The sequence below is a fragment of the Plectropomus leopardus genome, chromosome 5 (genome assembly GCF_008729295.1).
Source record: "Plectropomus leopardus isolate mb chromosome 5, YSFRI_Pleo_2.0, whole genome shotgun sequence".
In the NCBI taxonomy this organism is placed as follows: Eukaryota; Metazoa; Chordata; class Actinopteri; order Perciformes; family Serranidae; genus Plectropomus; species Plectropomus leopardus.
Window position 1 is genome coordinate 16,629,014 of NC_056467.1, and position 18,666 is coordinate 16,647,679.

Sequence of the window (18,666 nt, forward strand, 5' to 3'; positions counted from 1 at the left end):
TGGTCCACTTACTTTCTGAGTGTCTTGCTGCGTTGGTTCTTTGCTGACATGTCACCCGTGGGAGCGCCGCTCTTGTTTTGACAGTGAAAAGACAGACTCATGTCAGCAGCTCTGATGTTTAACTCGCACAGCCTCGCTGTCACAACCATCACTGACTCTCTCTCTCTCTCTCTCCCTTCCTCTACTTCCTCTCTCGGTGCAGCTGCACAGAGAGGTCAGGCTTCTCCATCCACTTCTTCCTGTCCTCCGCCCCTCTCCCGGCTGCTCATTTCTTCGTTTAACTTTGTTACAGCCGCCCCTGTAACGTGAACTCCCCATTTCCTGCACTAAGATTCAAATGGCAAAAAATCTAATTGTCCCATTATCCATCATCTATTAAATCCTTCCACCTCCTCTCAGCTCATTTCATTAACCAACCTCCTCACAGGAGCGCCGAGGAGTTTTGTTTTCTGAGGGTGAAAGGAGGCCGAACGTCTCACTCTCAATGACAGTTACCACGTAAGGTGAGAGCTGTGACAACACATCTTAGTAACATAACTGCTACTTAACTCACACATGCCTACAGACGAAGACTGCTGTTTATGCTCAGACAAACCAGCAGAGTCAAATATCGTCCACACTTCCTTCAGCTCCATCGACCAACGACTCAGATTGGTCCAAAGATCCTCAGACATCTTAACTCATACACACAGTAGGGCCTGGATGATAAATTGACCAATATTAGCTTATCACTATAAAATACAGCAAATGTCAGTATAAGAGTATACTGTATCTTGTAGGGTTGGGTATCGAACTCAGAACTTTTAAGGGTACCGACTGAATTATGTTGGTACTACCGAGTACCAATTCATGTTAAATCAATTGGTACCAGATTTCAATAACTGAGAGCACATCTGCCTGTGAGAAAGCGCCGCGTTCTGAAAACCTTCCTTGTGTCAGGACCACAAGTGTATCACAGATGTTCACTTCCACGTCTAACGCAACGGATCTGCCTTCAATCTGTTGCATTTCTCCGTGCTTCGGTTGATGGCCAATAACAGGCACTAAATAAATAGATTTATCTACATTTTGCTACCTAAGAATACAGACTCTTCACTTTTGTCCAGCGGCTGGAAGTCTGGACTTATTTGTGACAACTGAAATTACATTTCTGCTTGAAGTACCAAAAAAAAAGTACTGTTGGGTGCCAGTATCAAATTCCAGGTACCAGTACTGCCACTGTTATCGGTTCAAATGTGAACAGTGCCCAGCGGTATTATATTGGCAAATAAATAAAAAAAGAAATTACAGAGCGGCAATGTCATATTTGTGTTTGAAGTGTCATCATCACTTATTTTATTTTATTTCCCTATATTAGGGTGTTTTTTATCGCAACTATCATTATCAGTATCTAACTTTAATTTTTTTTGTATCAGTCAGATTATAACACAAAGTTCCCTTAATTACCACATGTTCACTTTGACTATAATAATTATTAGTTACTCTGCAAATCCATTTTTTAATTTAATTTGATATCTTTGTCTGTAAAATGTCACAAAAATAGCAACAAAATTAATGTTATAATTTCCAAACACCCAACTGATGTTCTCAGATTCTGTTTTATTAAAACAACAGTCCAAACCCTGAAGATATTTCGATTTAATATCACATATTACAAAAACCTTTAAATCTTCACATCTAAGAGGCCTCAAAAATGACTAAAATGTTTTGATCTATTAACAAAATAGCTTATTATAAATAGAATATTTTTCTGCCAACCAACTAATTGATTAATGACTAATCCTTGCAGATAAACATCACTCAAACTACCCAGTTTTGTTTGTTGATCAAAGCTCCTTAGTGAGATTATCAATAATATTTCTGTGCAAATTAGCATCCACGACAACCTTCTAATAGCTTCACTGACGTCTGTCTCATGTCATTAACGTCACTGAACCTCGACACTGTCAGAGTTCAGTGTCAAGGCTCTGCTTTAGGATTTGTTTTGCATTAACTCAGCTCAGTAAACAATCCGACACAGGAGCCGTGAATCATCCGTCACGTCCTGCAGCTGCTGTCACCAGGCAGAGTTCATCTGCGGGTAGAAACAGCTGAGTCACTGCAGCATTTTATGTTCACTGTACTTCACTGTATCACAGAGCTGCGAGGAAAGACACGGTGCAGATGAGACTTTGTTACATCCACCACTGATTCTGGACGTAATTATCTTGTTTTCTTCAGTCTTTTAACTCTTCAGATGACGCATTATCAAAAGCAATTTTTCTAAGGACAGCGGCAGTAATGTTGCTCCTGCAGACATGAGTCAGGGTGTAGAGGGATAGATGGAGGCAGCGGAGGAGCTGCAGAATTCGTGACAGCTCACCCTTAAGAGAGGGCAGCTTTCAATGAACAGTTTAAACTCAGTTTCTTCATACCGGATGTGATTACAGAAAATATGAGTGTGAATCCATCACTTACATCAGAAAACACAGCGTACGCTCAGAAAGCACATTAGATGCACACTGGATGTAAAAAAAAATAGGTTGTTATTTAAAGTGCTAACGAAGCAAATGCATTTGTAGTCCTTTGGGAAGACTGTTGGGGCAGCGACTGTCAGGCAGAGAAAGTTTTATTGGGAGCAGGATGCTGCTGCACTGTACTGCAGAGAGACTGCAGCAGCACAGGTCGAGTTTTCAGAGCTGGAGTACAAAAAAAAATCATACTGATGAGATGAGGATTCTCAATATTGCTTTAACTTGTTAAATACACATTTCTAAAGCTGTTCATTTCTAAAAGGAATATAATAAAATAAGTATGTTTTCATTAGTGTATAATCACCTGAAGATAAGAATTGTCGGGTTTTCGTTTACTTCAAATGAGCAGGTTATATCTACATAGAGAGCAGGTCCTCATCCACAGAGTACGCCATGTTGCACCGCCATGTTTCTACAGAAGCCCAGAGCAGACAAACCAAACACTGGCTCTAGGCAGGGGTATTCACATTTTAGAGTCAGACACCAAAGGTAGCAGCCCCGCCAAGATGACAGCGTTGGAACAACACCAACATTTTTTTAAGGACACAAGACAGAACTTTATCTATCGCAAGGGAAATTGCAGTGCAGCAGTTGCAATACAAATTTAGATGTGTGCAATATACAAGGACAGCAAAAAAAAACCACCTAAATATTAAACTACATAACAAAAAGGTGGAAAATATAACAAAAAATAGGTAACAGTAAATTTCAAATATGCCAAACAGCATCAGTGAAATGCTGATTTATTACATGACACTGTTTTTTTTTTAGTGTTTTAACCAGTTTTAATCACCTGGCTCATTTTTTGGACCTCTGGGGATAATTCTTCTCACGGTAAAAACTCCATGAATGTCTCCATGAAATATGGTGAGCACAGATGAAGTTATCAGTTAAGTTTTGGATGTTGTAATCTGCAATCCTCACCGCTAATTCCCCCTAAATCTTTCACACTGTTCCTTTAATGCAGCTACAGAAAAGTGGAAATAACCATCAAGAAATCAATTTGCAATAATCCAGTGAATCTTAATTGTATAATTTAAATAACAACTAAAGATAATAGGAAGAATATAAAAAGTTAATAAAAACATGAAACCAAGAGAATCATGGTGCGAACAAACGTCAGACCGGGATTCCTCTAATTACTCATTCCCGTGAGGCAGCTGGAGGTTGGGATGGCCTCCAGAGTCCTTTCATAATGATGTTACACACCTTCTCCCTCCATCTGGTGTCTTTTCTCAAATGTCAAGAGCTACTTTAACTGAATCCCCTCAAATCCAGTGAAGGCAATAAAGCTCACCCAGGAGCTCCTTGTTGAGCGCTCTTACTGAGAAGCATCTAGAGAGTCTTTAGTCTGAGGCCTCACAGCCTTTTTAGAAACAATGAGTGAATAAATTAAATATGAAAGATGAAGACGAAATACTGTGGACTTTAACAGAAAGCATGTTTTATTGCAGAGGCAATTTGGTGATATCCCTGCAGTCTTCCTTGTCTGAGACAAAGACAAGACTGAGTAAAAATGCGGTTTAGTTTGAGACGAGGCCGAGACCTTAAAAGAAGTCTTGAGATGGAGACCACTCTTTAGTACTATAAGTCTAATCTAAACCACAGTTTTGGGAAAATTTAACCAAAACTGAGTGCACCTAAAATGTAAAATACCTCTGTGAGGGTGGTGAAGTCGGTCTCTAAACTGGGATGGATGTTTAGGTAATATTTTACCGTTCACTAACCTTTTGGGTTTGTTTTCTGATTGTCTGACTGTTCCTGTTTCTTGTCCCATCTGTGTCTCGTCTTCTTTTCTGCGATAAAATATCATTTTCTTTTGAGCAAAGAGTCGAGGGCTTTGTCTTGTTGATATTTACACTTTTTTGCCACCATCTGTGGTGTTGCTCCAATCTGTGCAATGTTTTTTCACCACACTTCACAGAAAGTAGTTCAAAAACACTGAGGAATATTTGCTGGTCATGTTTACTGCTCTGTTCTTCTTCTGTTTATCATAAACAAACTACTGATGCAGTTTCACAGTCACTTTAAATGTACCACAGAGGTTTTTTTTTTAAACTAAGACAGTCACCCCTGCATCTCACCAATGTGTGCATCAATAAATGTAAAATGGAAACTGTGATCTCTTTATGCTATCTCATCTGTAATACTGACTTCATTTAATGCACTAACACTCCACTATTATTCCAAATGGAACAATATTATAAAATTCAAACAGGTCATGGAAACAGTATATTACATTTAGATATATTCCAAATTAGGCCTTTTTCTGAGTGATGCATTTTTCAATAAGACATGGGATTTGACAGCATAATTTGGGTTTTTGGAGCACTTTTTTTTTGGAGACCTACCCAGATTGGGGTTTTTACCAAAGTTTGTGACTGGTTGAAAGGAGAAACACACCTACTTAAAAACATTAAAAAAGAGATTGATATTAACAGGTTTTTGGATATTCACAAATATCTCAAAGTGGTTGAAAGAATGAACGAGGGAGGCTAAGTTTGCATGGTCGAACGTGTCAGACGCTGATAGAAAAGTCGGCCCCAGTTCTTCTTTTCTATATTTTGACATGATAAACGAAGGTTAGGGGCACATTAATCAGAGTGTGTATGGCTTTGTGTAGTATTATATTGGAATTTTCATTTCCAGCCTCCCTCGGTGTTACGAATGAAGACTGTTAGTTACTTTTGAGGGGGGAAGGGGTGCTACTAAATGGGTCAGGAAGTTAAAAAAAAAAAGTATTGAAGAAGGACTTGTGTTTAAATTTTGGCCAAGGTAAGGAACATAAAACGTGAAAGAGTAACATTTTATATTTGTTTTAAATACAAAAGTCACACTCCAGTCTGAGTTTGCTCAGAGCTGTTTGATTACATGTATGTGACATGCAACTACCTGAAAGAGGGCATATCTCTCCCTGCTGTGGCAGAGTCTGAAGTACATCAACGAATGGATTCTCCACAGGTGCATGTAAACTGGGACAAAGACAGTAGTCTGAATAAATGGCCTAATCGAGCTATAACCGTAGCTCCACTAAACTGTGCATGTAAACATACTGAGAGTGTACAGTTAGGCTCTTAGACAACCAGAAGTCAGGAGGAAAACAGCAAATGTGAAAGTGGATCTCAGTGGGAACACAGCTGCATTTTCCCATGAAGGCTACTGTATGTACAGAAGGCTGCTGCTATTTTCTGAGTAGAAGTGTTTTTTTTTTCTCCACCCATGGGACTCCCTTCAGTCCTCCAACAACACTCTGGGCACTTCAATTTTGCATTCCCCTCTGCTATTATCATCTCCACTTCCTTTCCACTGGAGTAACGCTCCATGGCAGCACCAGGCCAGGCACTTGGGCATTTTTTGTTTGGATTTTAAGCTCCGTTCCCCACAAGTCCCACTACGCAATTTTCCATGGAAGTTTTGGCTTACTAGCGAAGCTGTCTTAAATCCTCCTTTTCCATGACAATCCTGCTCCTCCCTCAGGATTTGGATCTGGGTCAGAAAAAGATCCCCTCTAATTTATAGACACAGTGTGGTATGCATGAAAAACTTAGCATGATTTCTAGGAGCATGCAACTCAAGAGACCACAATTTTTTTATTTATTTTTTTTTACAGATTTAGTTGCTCAAATGGCTTCACTCACATTAATTAAACAGTTCTGGTGTGTGTTGTGTCACCACACGGTGGGCTGAAGGGCTTAAAGCTGCAGGCTGATATCTGACACCTCAAAAAGAATGTCAGGGAGCTGGCATGGTGCTCAGGTTTGCACCAGCTGATGGTACGGTTACAGAGAAATGCAAAGTGGTGCTGTCATTTGCAGTCAAAGTACAAAATGTATGAATATGCAAACAAACAGAAAGGTGTGAAATGAATTCACGCACATAAACACACTAAAAAAAAGAAAGAAATGGAAAAATGCAAACACCTCAAAAAGACACCCCGCTGAGATGAACTGCAATCCGTCATCCATACTGAGGCAGCCAGATGTAACACACGCACACACACACAGACGCGTGCGCACACACACACACACACACACACACACTGAACAAATCCATTGTGGGCTCTGTCCTGTGCTCAGATCCTCCTCAGATTTCCCATTCAGTCATCCAGCAGGGAGAAATCATTAATGACACACTGAGCGGTGAGTTTTCCACACAGCTATGGGGATCTGCCGACCAGCTCAGATTAACAAAGTGGAGGAGCGACATCGACGATGCAGCAGAACATTAATCACCTCAAAGAAGTGAAGCCAGAAGAAACAAAATGCCACCTCGTCCAAATACAATAAAACATTTTAACTACAGCATTTCACAAAGATTTAAGAGTCACATAAGAAAGCTAAATGTACTTTCAGTGAAATTTGGCTCTTTTGTAACATCTAGTGGCAGCTGACAACAACAGCAAATGTAAAGCTTAATACCTGTTATCTTAACGATAAGAGTACTTTTGCTTCAAGTATGCCACTTTTGTTGGCTGGCTCGAAAGAATAAAAGTTTGAAAATGAAAAAAAAAATGGTGAGGAGTCAGAAAGCAGTAACCTCTATGGCTCGCTCTTCATCTCTGCTCGAGTCTCGAGGGTTCATTAGCTGCTAATATTGTAACACACACAAAACTCAGAATGCACTGTTGGCAATCTTTGCATTGTCAAGGATCATAATATCATTATTATCCCTAAGAGGTAATTTGTTGTAAAGTCTAAACAACAACAACAAACAATAAACAATGAATAAAAATACAATACAATTTAAAAATCAAATTCAGCTATTTAAAAGGCCATTGGCAGCAGGGAGAAAAAAAAATTCAGTCTATTGGTGCTGCGTTCTGGCAGATTGTATCTGCAGCCGGGTAAAAGCAACTTGACCTCTTCAGACAGAGGGGGGCTGAGGTCATCAGGGACTGACTCGGCCTTCTTTTATGTCCTAACCTTGTACAGACAATACCCTGCAATCTGTTCTTATTTTTTTAGGGTAAATCCCAAAACCCATGAGTTATGAAAGTAATGTCGGGGGCAGGTTTTAATGAGAAAAAAGATTTTGGGGGAAAAAAACAATTACGCGTGTGGATCTGCAGTCTAAAAACTATTTGTGCAATATATCGTCACAAATTGCACCTTTTAATTATCTTCAGCCTTCTATTTTCAAGAAGCAAAGACACAGACCAGAAAGCAGGTTGATTTCTGAACCTCCTGCTCGTCAGAGACAAAGTTAGCTCGATGACATGATGATGATGTGAGAGAAAAGAGAGAGAAAGCGGGGAGAGAGAAATTACGTAACATCCTCAGTAACAAAAGCTGCAGCAACATCAACAACTGCGACCTATTAATAATAAATACAACAGCCTGGTAAAAACTGTCCTACTTTCACAGTAAATAAGTCCTCCTGACTCAGCTTGATGAGGCTGATCAGCGCTGATTGGAGTTAAAGAAAGCAGTGTAATAGTAAAACAGAGGCAGTCACTGTGTGAGAGGAAATGCATCAAAAAACCAAAACATGGTATCAGTTTCTGGTTATTAAATGTAATTTCTGTTGTACGAAAAGCTACACACACGTAATAATAAATGTTTTTTTATTTAATAAAGGGAAATTCCACCGTATACTCTAAAATCTCACTAGAAGTGGAAATCTCAAATTGCAGTTCAGTGTATTGAAAGAATCGATGGCCATTAGTGAGTCTCCACCATCTGTGAATCTCTTTATTCATGTGCTCAAATGTGTCATGTTACATGACCTGATGAACTGATCTGAAGATTTAATGGCGCCTGAACTTCAACACTCTTTTAAAGTCCAAGCAGGAAACAATCAGAGACAAATAAGGTGAGTGCTCATTAGGGCTGGGCGATATGGCAAAAAATATTCTCACGATACTTCTTCCCCATATTGATCGATATCGATATTTATCACGATATATATAATTTGTTAATGCTGCCGGTTTGAAAATATTCTTCAGCTTTCATATACAAAAAACATTTTCTAGTTTCTTCTGTTCCTTTCTTATCAACATCGAAATTTGTGCATTTTCATTAAAAAAAAACGACATTTTGGACAAAAAGCTGAGGTTAAAGGTATATACACAGGTAAAAAAGGACAGAGTGAGCTTTTATCTGTCAAATATTTCACTATGCATGAAATCATTTTGAGGCCAAAAAAGCCTTTTAGTGACAAGATAGGAGCTGCAATCACTTTTTTGGATCATTTCTCATCATGAAAGATGAGAGAGTGTGAGGCAAATGGAGAAACTGGATTTGAATCTGTGTCACTAAATCTGTGGGAAAATATATGTGTGTGTGTGTATGAGATACAGAAAGAGGAAATAAAAACTTGGACTGACCCCGTTTTTGGAAAAATGGCTATTTTTGGGACCTCTGTCTCAACATTATTGTGAACTGTACCTCAGCTAGGACACAAACTTTCATCTGTCCACAGCACTGCAGCCTTCAAACAAATTTTTATTGACACTTGTCAACAGCTATGACAGTCCACAGGGACTGACGGATCTTTTTCTTGTCTGTTTAACACGTACATTGTGAGCACTCAGGTCGAGGCTTGATGATCTGTACAGTGTGAGCATGTGAATCGTGAGGTTTGGCTTTGCTTCACAGAACATGTACTCCACCTTGTCAAGGTCCACTTAATTTTGGCATACAATGTAATCTGTTTTGACATTATTTCGGCAACAAAAAAATCATTCCTAAAGGGCAGGGGTTGTTTGATATTTAGCAAAGTACAATAATTCACCTACGACAAATATAACTTATGGTTTTGAGGATCCTACAAATGCATATTTTTTGTGTTTTTATCTTTTAAGATCAAATCAGTTTAACAGAAATATTCGCGCTAAATCTCAACAATCATGATTCTTGGTAAAGTCTCACTGCCCACACACACACACACACAGGCGCACACACACAACATGCTACAGAACAATTCATCAAAAATCCCACTGAGATAAAACAGACACATTTTGTACACAGTCACACTGCTAACAAGCTTTTCAGTCTTCAGTCTGAAGTTATTTCCAAATGCAGCACCTCATGTAGAGAGAAACCTGCCTGAGACTGAAACACAAACCAGCCTATTCTTCTCCCCCAAACAAAACCTTTGGAAAGTAAAACCAAACACACCGACTGCAGCGGAAATGTTGACAACACATGACACAACAGGAGCTGCAGTTCGCAGATCATTTTCATGCTGCTCAGGTCGGAGAGATGTCGGTTAATGAGCTTCTGTTTCTGCGGAGGATGTCACGGCCACAAAAATGACAAAAAAGTCACAATCTGATCATCTCCCCTGTAATGCTTCTGTTCTTACATGTGTACAGGACACAAAGATGAGTGATTTTACTCATGTGACCTGATAATGTTCAGGTGTCACATCTGCCGAAAGTCATCGGTCCACATTTGAACTGAATCCAAGATATAAAAGCTTTTCTGGACTCAGACCTGACAAGAAAACCCACAAGAGATCACAAAATCCACCCAAAACCCCAAATCCCTGACCACTAAAAGACTCAGAGGGAAGAAGAAATGGACCAAATAAAGGAGATTTTCTCACAAAAAAGAGACAAACAGGTGGCAGAGCATATATTCATGTCAACGGTACAATAAAAGGTTGACTAACTATTGAAACTTCGCCAACAGCACACTTCAAATGTGCTGATGTCAAGCAGAAGGAAAATAAGGCTGGCTGGATACGAAAGCGGAAAAAATTCAAGGTCGATTAAGAAAACACAACTTATTTCTGTACCTATTAATTTGCTGATTATTAATGAGCAAATTGTATAAAAAATGTTAAAAGAAACCCAGATAGGAGGACAAAATCTTCAAATGGCTTTTTTTTAAAAATTCGTTATGATTTATGATGAACAAAAGCATCAATTCCTGACATTTGAGAAGAAGAAACCAGCGAATGTTTGCCATTAACACTTGGAAAAAGTATCAAAATAGTTGATTATTGTCTAAAAATCAAATAATCAAATTGTTGTAGATAAACATCACTTAAAATCGAGCTGTTGCAGTAAAGGTATCCCCTGTGGTGATAAAGGGTGGCTAAACAGCATGGTATATGATATTACTGACAGTTTTTGCTGTTGTGCAAACTATCCTGAAGCTTATTTATGACAAAGATTATGCAGTTTTTAAACAAATTAAATACTTGTTCATTGTTAAATGCAAAACACAGAAGGGCAATAAGGGGCACAATAAGGGGCACAATAAGGGGCCTTGCATTTTTTCAGCTGAGATGCTTTGGTTGCTTCTGGTTGCTATGATACAGAATATCTGCCAAAGGAAAGATGTTGGCATGAAGTAGAGTACTTGCTCTGGTTGTTAGGCTGAAGCATGCAGGGAGCGAGGACGCACCCTCTGGTCTGTGTAGGTTATTATTGTATAGTGTTGTGATATTTGGTCTTTGTGGTATAAAAATGTGACAGTGATGAGCAGCTGCAGAATTTTTCCCAAAGTTGAATATTTCTCAACTCTTGGCGACCAGAAAAAAAACAGTAAACATGCAGCGCTCAGCGCTCAGCACTCACTGCTGGCAGATGTTGCAGTTGCTTGCCATCCCCTGCGGTTTGCCTGTCAACAGCGCAGTATTTTAATATGGCAGTTATTGCAGCAGCCCCAACTTAAACTACTGAAGGCGGTGACAAAAGGGGGCAAAGGTTGGAATCGAACCCGGGCTGCTGCAGAGGATTCAGCCTGCGTGGGGCTACCAGGTCACGGGGTCCAGATTTCTCCTTAGTCGTGAGTTCAAGGTCCACATATTGTAAATAACCACATATTTAAATTTTTTTTCACAAACTATAAACAATGCATGGGCTTAGAACACACACACACACACACACACACACACACACACACACACACACACACACACACACACACACACACACACAAAACCATATTGCAAAAATATACAGAAATGGCACTTCAAAATAAAAGCTCTGTGCCACAAATTCACTGTACTTTAAAATGTACATTCACAAGTCACCAGCAACCCACTTTTGGACCTGGACCCACTAGTTGGGAACCACTGAACCAGAGGTCACCTTAAGTTTTGTTTGTTTACCAAATCTCCTACTTGTGATTATTTATAATGCTTTTTATTTTTTATTATTATTGTGGTCATTTTCTGTCTTTATTGGACAGCTGGCAGTATAAAGTCGACACGAGAAAAAGGGGAGAAAGATGGGATGAAATACAACAAAAGGCTGATTAAGCTTCTTTCCAAGGACAAAACCATTCATCGCCAAATTGTTTCAGATTAACACTCATGTATTCATTCACTCTGACAAGAAAACACTCTACTGCTGCTCTTTCGAGACATGAGAACTCATGACGTTTGTGTTATCATGTTGAGGCTGGCGGGCTGAGTTTGAGTTGAACGTACCTGAAGCAGACGGTGTGCCAGTCAGCGTTGAGGGCCTGCAGGTACTGCTCATCGTAGATCCTCTGTTTGCATCCCGCACAGACGGGCAAACTTCCTCCTGCTGTAACACATGAGAAAGAGGTCACAGGATGTTCTGATATCTGACATTTTATGGTTCATTATTCACAAAATCAATAAAAGTTATTTGATGGGATGCAATATTGGTGATGTGTTTTTGCATGAGACTGTTGTCTCCATTCTTATCTCGCCTCCAATGCAAATCACCACCACTGAGACTCCAGACATCTAACACGCTCCATCTTTACTGACAGACAGCATGCAGCATGAATATCAGCAGCAGTTTGTTGGTGTTCACAGATGGACACATTTAATGAGAGTATCACTCAGCAGGCATGTACCATTTCATTTTGAGTTATAACATTTAGTGAAATAATAGAAACTTTTTGCCACCGATTTTAGTTTAACCCTCAGGTCCACCTTTAAAAAAAATCACATTTGTCCTCTTAAGACCCTTTTAGGTCACTGTATCATATTTGAAGAGTTTCAGACTATTATTGCACCATATTTAATGAATTTAATGAAGTTCGACTTTTTACAACAGAATTGATTTCTGTCTAAAAGAAAATACAGTTAAATCATTATTATTTAGGTCCAATAGGTGCGATTTAAAAGAATACTTCACACACTAAATTGATGTGTGGATATCAATTACTTAGCAGCAATTGGGCTGACTTTGTGAAGAGAACTGTTTTTTTTCACATGCCACCATGGTGAACAAAGAATCCAAAAACTATGGAAATTTTTGATGAATTAAACTCACATGGGTTAAAACTATCAAAATATCTTTTTACAAATTGTCACACAACTGATGCAGTACAATCCAAGTCTCATATATCCAGCTGTATGCTCAGTACTTCCTAAAAAGACAGCCCTTTCCAGCAGGGAGCTGAACTAAAAGTAAAAATAATATAAGCTCCAAAGTCAGACTCCACTGACAAAAAAGGTTATTTTACCTCGCTGAACACAGGAGCCCCTCTGCCACTGCCTAAATAGAAGTGTGTGTGTGTGTGTGTGTGTGTGTGTGTGTGTGTGTATGTGTGTGTGTGTGCGTTATTGTGTGACCTTCATTTTCTAATGGGTGAGTTTGGATTCACCAAAAGTCACACAAAAATATATATGGATATATGAGAAAAATCATTTTTTTATGACGATTTGTAAATTAGTTCAATTCATCAAGAAATGTCTCAGTTTTTAAATTCTATGTTCATTTCTGAAGCGTAAGAAAAAGACAGTTTTCTTCCCAAATTCAACATAACACAAGGCGAGTAACTGGTAAATGAACCTGCAGTTGTGTAGCACTTTTTTATTTGTTCGACCACTCAAAGCGCTTTCACACGATGAGTCACATTCACCCAGTCATTCACACACACTGGTGGCCGAGGCTACCATATGTGGTGCCACCGGCTGTTCAGTTTTCAACCATTCATACACATTCACACAGCGATGGAACAGCCATCAGGAGCAATTTGGGGTTCAGTACTTTGCCCAAGGATACATCAACACGTTGAATGAAAGAGCCGGGGATCGAACCACCAACCTGCCAATTACAGGACAATCCGCTCTACCACCTGAACCACTGCCACTCTAAATACAGATTATTATTTGGGGGTTGTAATATTCCTTTATACCAGCGATTCAAGTTCTAGAAAATTCTCGTCAAGGTAAGATGTAAAACTTGCAAATATACATCATGAGTGATCCACATCATTTAAAGGGACTTCTGTGTCAGCGGTGTCAGAAAATGTAAGTCCAACAACTGTAAATTGAACATACAAATTATTCTCAAAAACAACAGAAATATTAGAATAACTGACATAAAAAACAAAGATTTTTACTTCTCGTGAAAAAAAAAAACACGTGACTTCATCACAGTTTGATCCCTCTTCCAACTGTCTAATGAGGAGAATGTTAATTATGATTAAAAGTTTCAGGAGAAAAAGCTTCTTTGAAGAGTTGGAACAATTAATTCTTTAGTTCATCAAAGGGAGAGAGCAGCTGTATGCGTGTGTGTGTGTGTGTGTGTGTGTTTCCTGCAGATGTAAATCTGTTCTGGATGAGGTGACAGCAGCAGCAGATAGCAGACGTTAGAGCTTCATACAGCAGATATTATTGCTGCTGCAGTTCATTTGCCTGAGAACACATCACACGCCCTTCACATCCTGAGCAGAAGGTGAAGAGGCGTTAATAGACTGAGATGCAAAGTAACAACAACTATAAACATGGCAGCTGTGTGGTGAATGCAGTTCATCCGTGGTGACGCTTTCTGTAATCCGGCAGAAGAAGAAGAAGCTAAAGATGAATGCTTGAATTTCCTCGAGTGACTCCTGCACTATTCTTTGTGAGCATCCACACTGAGCTATTGTGCTTTCTCTCTTTAAATCTGCAAATGTCTGTAAGTTCACATGCTGCCTGTGAGCCTAAACCTGCAGTGAACTCAAAAATAATGTCACTTAAAAGCCACTTTGTCACATCAGAAGCATGACATCTCTAAAATGCAAAACAGCTGGATGGAAGTCAGAGTGGCAAAGCAAGAGACCTGCCAAGCTGGAGATCACTATTTGAGTCACTGCTGTCTCCTGCAATTTTTGGTTTTTTTGGGGGGGTCGGGGGGGGGGGGTACCTGTTGCTGTGTTTTGAGCTGCTTTTTTGGCACGAAAAGCAGTTGTTTTTTGCCACGACACCACTGTTTACCTGATGGGATAATGGCACAAAACATAGTTATATTTGCCAAGACATAGCTGCTTTTCCTGCCAGGATTGTGTCCCCAAAACCATGTAGTAACATGATCTTTTCCTGAACATAACCAACTGTTTTTTGTGCCTAGAACACTCATTAACTACAGCATTGTTGAAACATAAGGTTTCAACTTGGGTTATCAAACTCTACATTTTTTAAATCACGATTTATCGTAGAATTTCTGTAGTGAATCGTGGTTGATGACATTTTTTATCACATATTTTCAATTACATAATTTTATGATACAAAACTGTTTTCAAGTGCATATTCACGAAGTAAAGCAATTCTTACCAGATTGTCTCAATTAGGAATCAAATGACAGCAAAAGCCTGCATGGGACGAGTAGAAAGTGGGCTTGTGGGACTCATGGGTACCCACAGAACCCATCTTCATTCAGATATCTTGAGGTGGTCATGAGCATGTTATTCCCTCCCTGACTGAAAAGCTAACATGACATGGTTGAAAGTAAGGATTCCTTACTTTCATATGATAGCAGTAGACTCTAGTAGACTCTAGTAGACGAGAATGTCACAGGTGATTAAAGCGATTTAAAAAAATAAACGCGTTAATTACGGACTTTAATCACATTACTATAAATGCATTAAGGTTGACAGCCCTAGTTTCAACATATTTGCTACATAATAACATGCAAATGTTTCTGTATGTTTTTTGCAGAAACATACAATGCCAACATTGTTTTCTGGCGATTGGGTTGGATATAAATAGGCAAGATTAGTAACAGATCAGCTCAGAGTTCAATCTGCCTTGTGGAAGCTAACATGTGTGCATTGTTCTCAGACTATCAGTGTTGAATCATGAAAGACGGGATGATTGCAGCGTCATTATTTGTCCATTGGCAGAGGTTTCGTGCGGTCGGTTTGTTACTGTAATGCCTGCGAGAGCCGTCCTGCTGTAGTAGTTTTATTAATTGTACTGGCTCATATAAGCAGGTCTGGTTTGTGCTAATGCCTCCTCTCTCCTCTCCCTTCACATCACCTCTTTATTAATGAATATTTTTCACCTCATCTCTTTATTATGGAGCATTTTCCTCCCTGATAATTGTGTCCTCATGGCCTCTGCTGTCTGCAAAGGTCTCAGAGAGGACACAAATGCCTCAGTAAAGGCACACAGACCACACACAGACACACACACACTCTGTACTGTATTATCCTGTGCAGGTTTAGGACTGCGTGTCCCATCCCTGCTAACTCATTACTCACAGAAACTCTTGCAGCAGCTCTTCGAGCAAACCGAGTCATCATATAAAAGGCCTACTGCTTAGATCGGTGAAACTGACAGTGGACAACAAATGCACAAAAACATCACATCTTATATAGGTATTTACCAAAATATTTACAGAGATACACAAATGATGATGCCACAGCTCGATCTACAGAAACTGTTCCCAAAATTTATCAACACAAAAACAATGTCGATTTTCGTTATTTCTGATCAGTTCAACCCAAAATGTTTTTCCCTGTTTTAAAGATGTGAAACAGAAATATTAACAAGAAAATAAAAGCAAAGCTTAGAGACAGATACAGAAAAAAAAGCATTTCCTACTGCACCATAAATGTTTTTTGTTTCCCTCCCTCTCCAGCAGGAAAGTTGTCTCATCCTTTTAATACATTGGAATGAGATAAAGTGATGTTCTGATCTACTAATAATCATTATTAAATCAGTCACACAGGGGATAGATGAGTAAAGCTGAGCAGCTCCATGTCCCCCAATATGTTTCTCATTTAAAGTCAACTTTGTGCACTGTAAAATCTCAAAAGTTGATTTTGCCTTGAAAATGTAAGTCAATATGAGTCCACAAATTTCTTTGCTTTATAACTAATTGTTAAGTTTACTTAAAATGTAGTTGTATGTGCTTAATTTTGTGAGGTTGTTGCAACTTAATGAGAACTGTTAAAAAAAAAAGTATTTCTCAGTGTTTGCAACTTCAGTAAACCAAGTTTGCCGTGCAATATATATGTATTTTGCTAGTTACAAATAAGTCAATATTAGTATTTTCTTAAACATGTTAACAAAACAAAACACTCATATCTCACATACAATTAGTAAAATCCACTTTGTCATGATCAACCTAAGTTCACAAAATTAAGTAAATACAGCCACTTTTGAGTAAACTCAACACTTTGATATGAAGTTAATAGAAATTAAGATTAAGAATTACATTTTCATTCCTTTTACAGGGAAATATTCCAATATTATTTTAAGTAAGATCAACTTGTCAGATTTTACAGTGCAGGACCTTTACATGATGTTGGTAAAGACCATAACTTCCTTATAAAACTATACAAATTGGAAATCACCACATAGATTCCTCATTTTATTATGTTAATTACATTAACTACCAATTCATAATTAGAATATATTTGGCTACAGCAGATGAAATGACCACTGAGCATGGTGAACACATCCAAACATGACGGGTGCATCAACTCGGGGAGAAAACATGGCTTCAGTTGCAGCACAATATGGACATTCAGCCTGACGCTCCCTGCAGAAACACCAGTGCTGCTCTGTCGTCTGTGTGACTGACAACAAACGCCACCCAAAGTAAGAAAAACAGTGCACAGCTTAATGTGTAGTGCCAGTTTCGGTGCAGCATCCTTCTTTCACCCTGTCCCTGCACCTCCCGCCCCGCCGCCGCCGCCGCATGCAGCCCGCGGCTCCTCACACCCAGCACCTCCTCACCTTCCTCCTCTCCCATGCGTTCGTCCTTCCAGGTGCAGCAGAGCAGCATCAACCTCATTCACTCTCCGACACCGAGCTCCGGGAGAGAGCCAGCCGCCTCTGGTCGACAGATAACCGGTGTCTGACCACCACCGCAGCCCGCCCGGCGGTCGTGTCTCTGTGCTTCGGTCCCTCCCTGCGGCGGCCCACACAGCTTCCTCCTGCCTGCCTGCACGTTTCTGCGGCGCTTCATTCAAGAGAGCTGCCGACCAATGAAAGCGCGGAGCCGGGGAGAGGCACACTCTGCCCGGCCAACCAGCGACAGCAGCTGCTTAATGAATGCGTTTCTTTGGGGGCGGGGAGGAAGAGCACAGTGCAGTGCAGTAAACACCACTCAAGGTTCACTCGTTACTAAATAACCATATGATACTTAATCCCCCATTTATCTTACAGATATTTTACAATTCAAATAAGAAATCACAAATTACAAACATGTCCTGCCATCGAAGCTTCTGAAACAATGTAAAAATGTTTTTTTCATTTTCTTGTGAAATCTATAAGAATTAAATTCTGATTCACTAAAAGAGTTGGCAGTATCAGTTAAAGAGCAGGTGCTGAAAACTGTTGGTTGATGTGTATATTATTTAATGAAGCAGAGCCCCTAAGATGGTTAAATAAAATAAAAAAAGTGATTGAGTAAATAAGAGGAGGAAGGAGAAAAAATAAATGGGTAAAATGAAAAAAGAGGTGGGAGAAAAAAATAAATGGGTAAAATAAAACAGAGGTTGGGGAAAATGTAAATGGGTAAAAAAAATTAAATGGGAGAGAAGGAAAAATAGATGGGTGAAATAACAGTAAAAAGATAGGGGAGAAAAATTAAATGGGTAAAATAAAAAATAAAAGATGGGGAGAAAAATAAATGTGTAAAATAAAAAAATGGGGAAAATGATAAATATTTTTGCGTTCCCTCACACTAGGTTCTCTCACAAAACATTAGGTGCAAGCAGGTGAGCTGAACATGTAAAACTAAGAAATTTTCTTCAGACAAACACATAGTTATACAAAAAGGGAGAAAAAATAAAAGTAATGGATAAATATTTACTTGGTCTTAAACTGAGTATGAAACTCATAGCATTATACTGCAGTTCCAGAGTGACACTGTAGAATTTCTGAAGTGGCACTTTATTATATCGCCGCTTATGTAACAACAGTATAAGCTACTTTTACAGGATGCAGATCATGGGTCAGTGGTTCTCCCAGGAGAACTTCAGGGAGCAGCAACAGAGTTCAT

The 18,666-nt window shown here is 39.2% G+C and overlaps 1 protein-coding gene across 2 annotated transcripts in view; it reads right to left on the reverse strand.

Annotated features, from left to right (window-relative positions):
- limk1a (LIM domain kinase 1a) overlaps positions 1–17,611 on the reverse strand; it is a 66,812-nt gene extending 49,201 nt beyond the window's left edge. The window contains exons 1-2 of one of the 2 annotated variants that reach the window (XM_042486486.1): positions 17,397–17,611; positions 11,898–11,997 (exon numbers count right to left, since the gene is read on the reverse strand). In XM_042486486.1, coding sequence (XP_042342420.1) covers positions 11,898–11,997; positions 17,397–17,454 — 158 coding nt within the window. In that variant the 5' untranslated portion in view covers positions 17,455–17,611. Of the gene's footprint in view, positions 1–12; positions 130–11,897; positions 11,998–17,396 lie in introns of those variants that run through there. The other variant, XM_042486487.1, reaches the window with a different exon arrangement.
- Between the last annotated feature and the right edge of the window lie 1,055 nt (positions 17,612–18,666).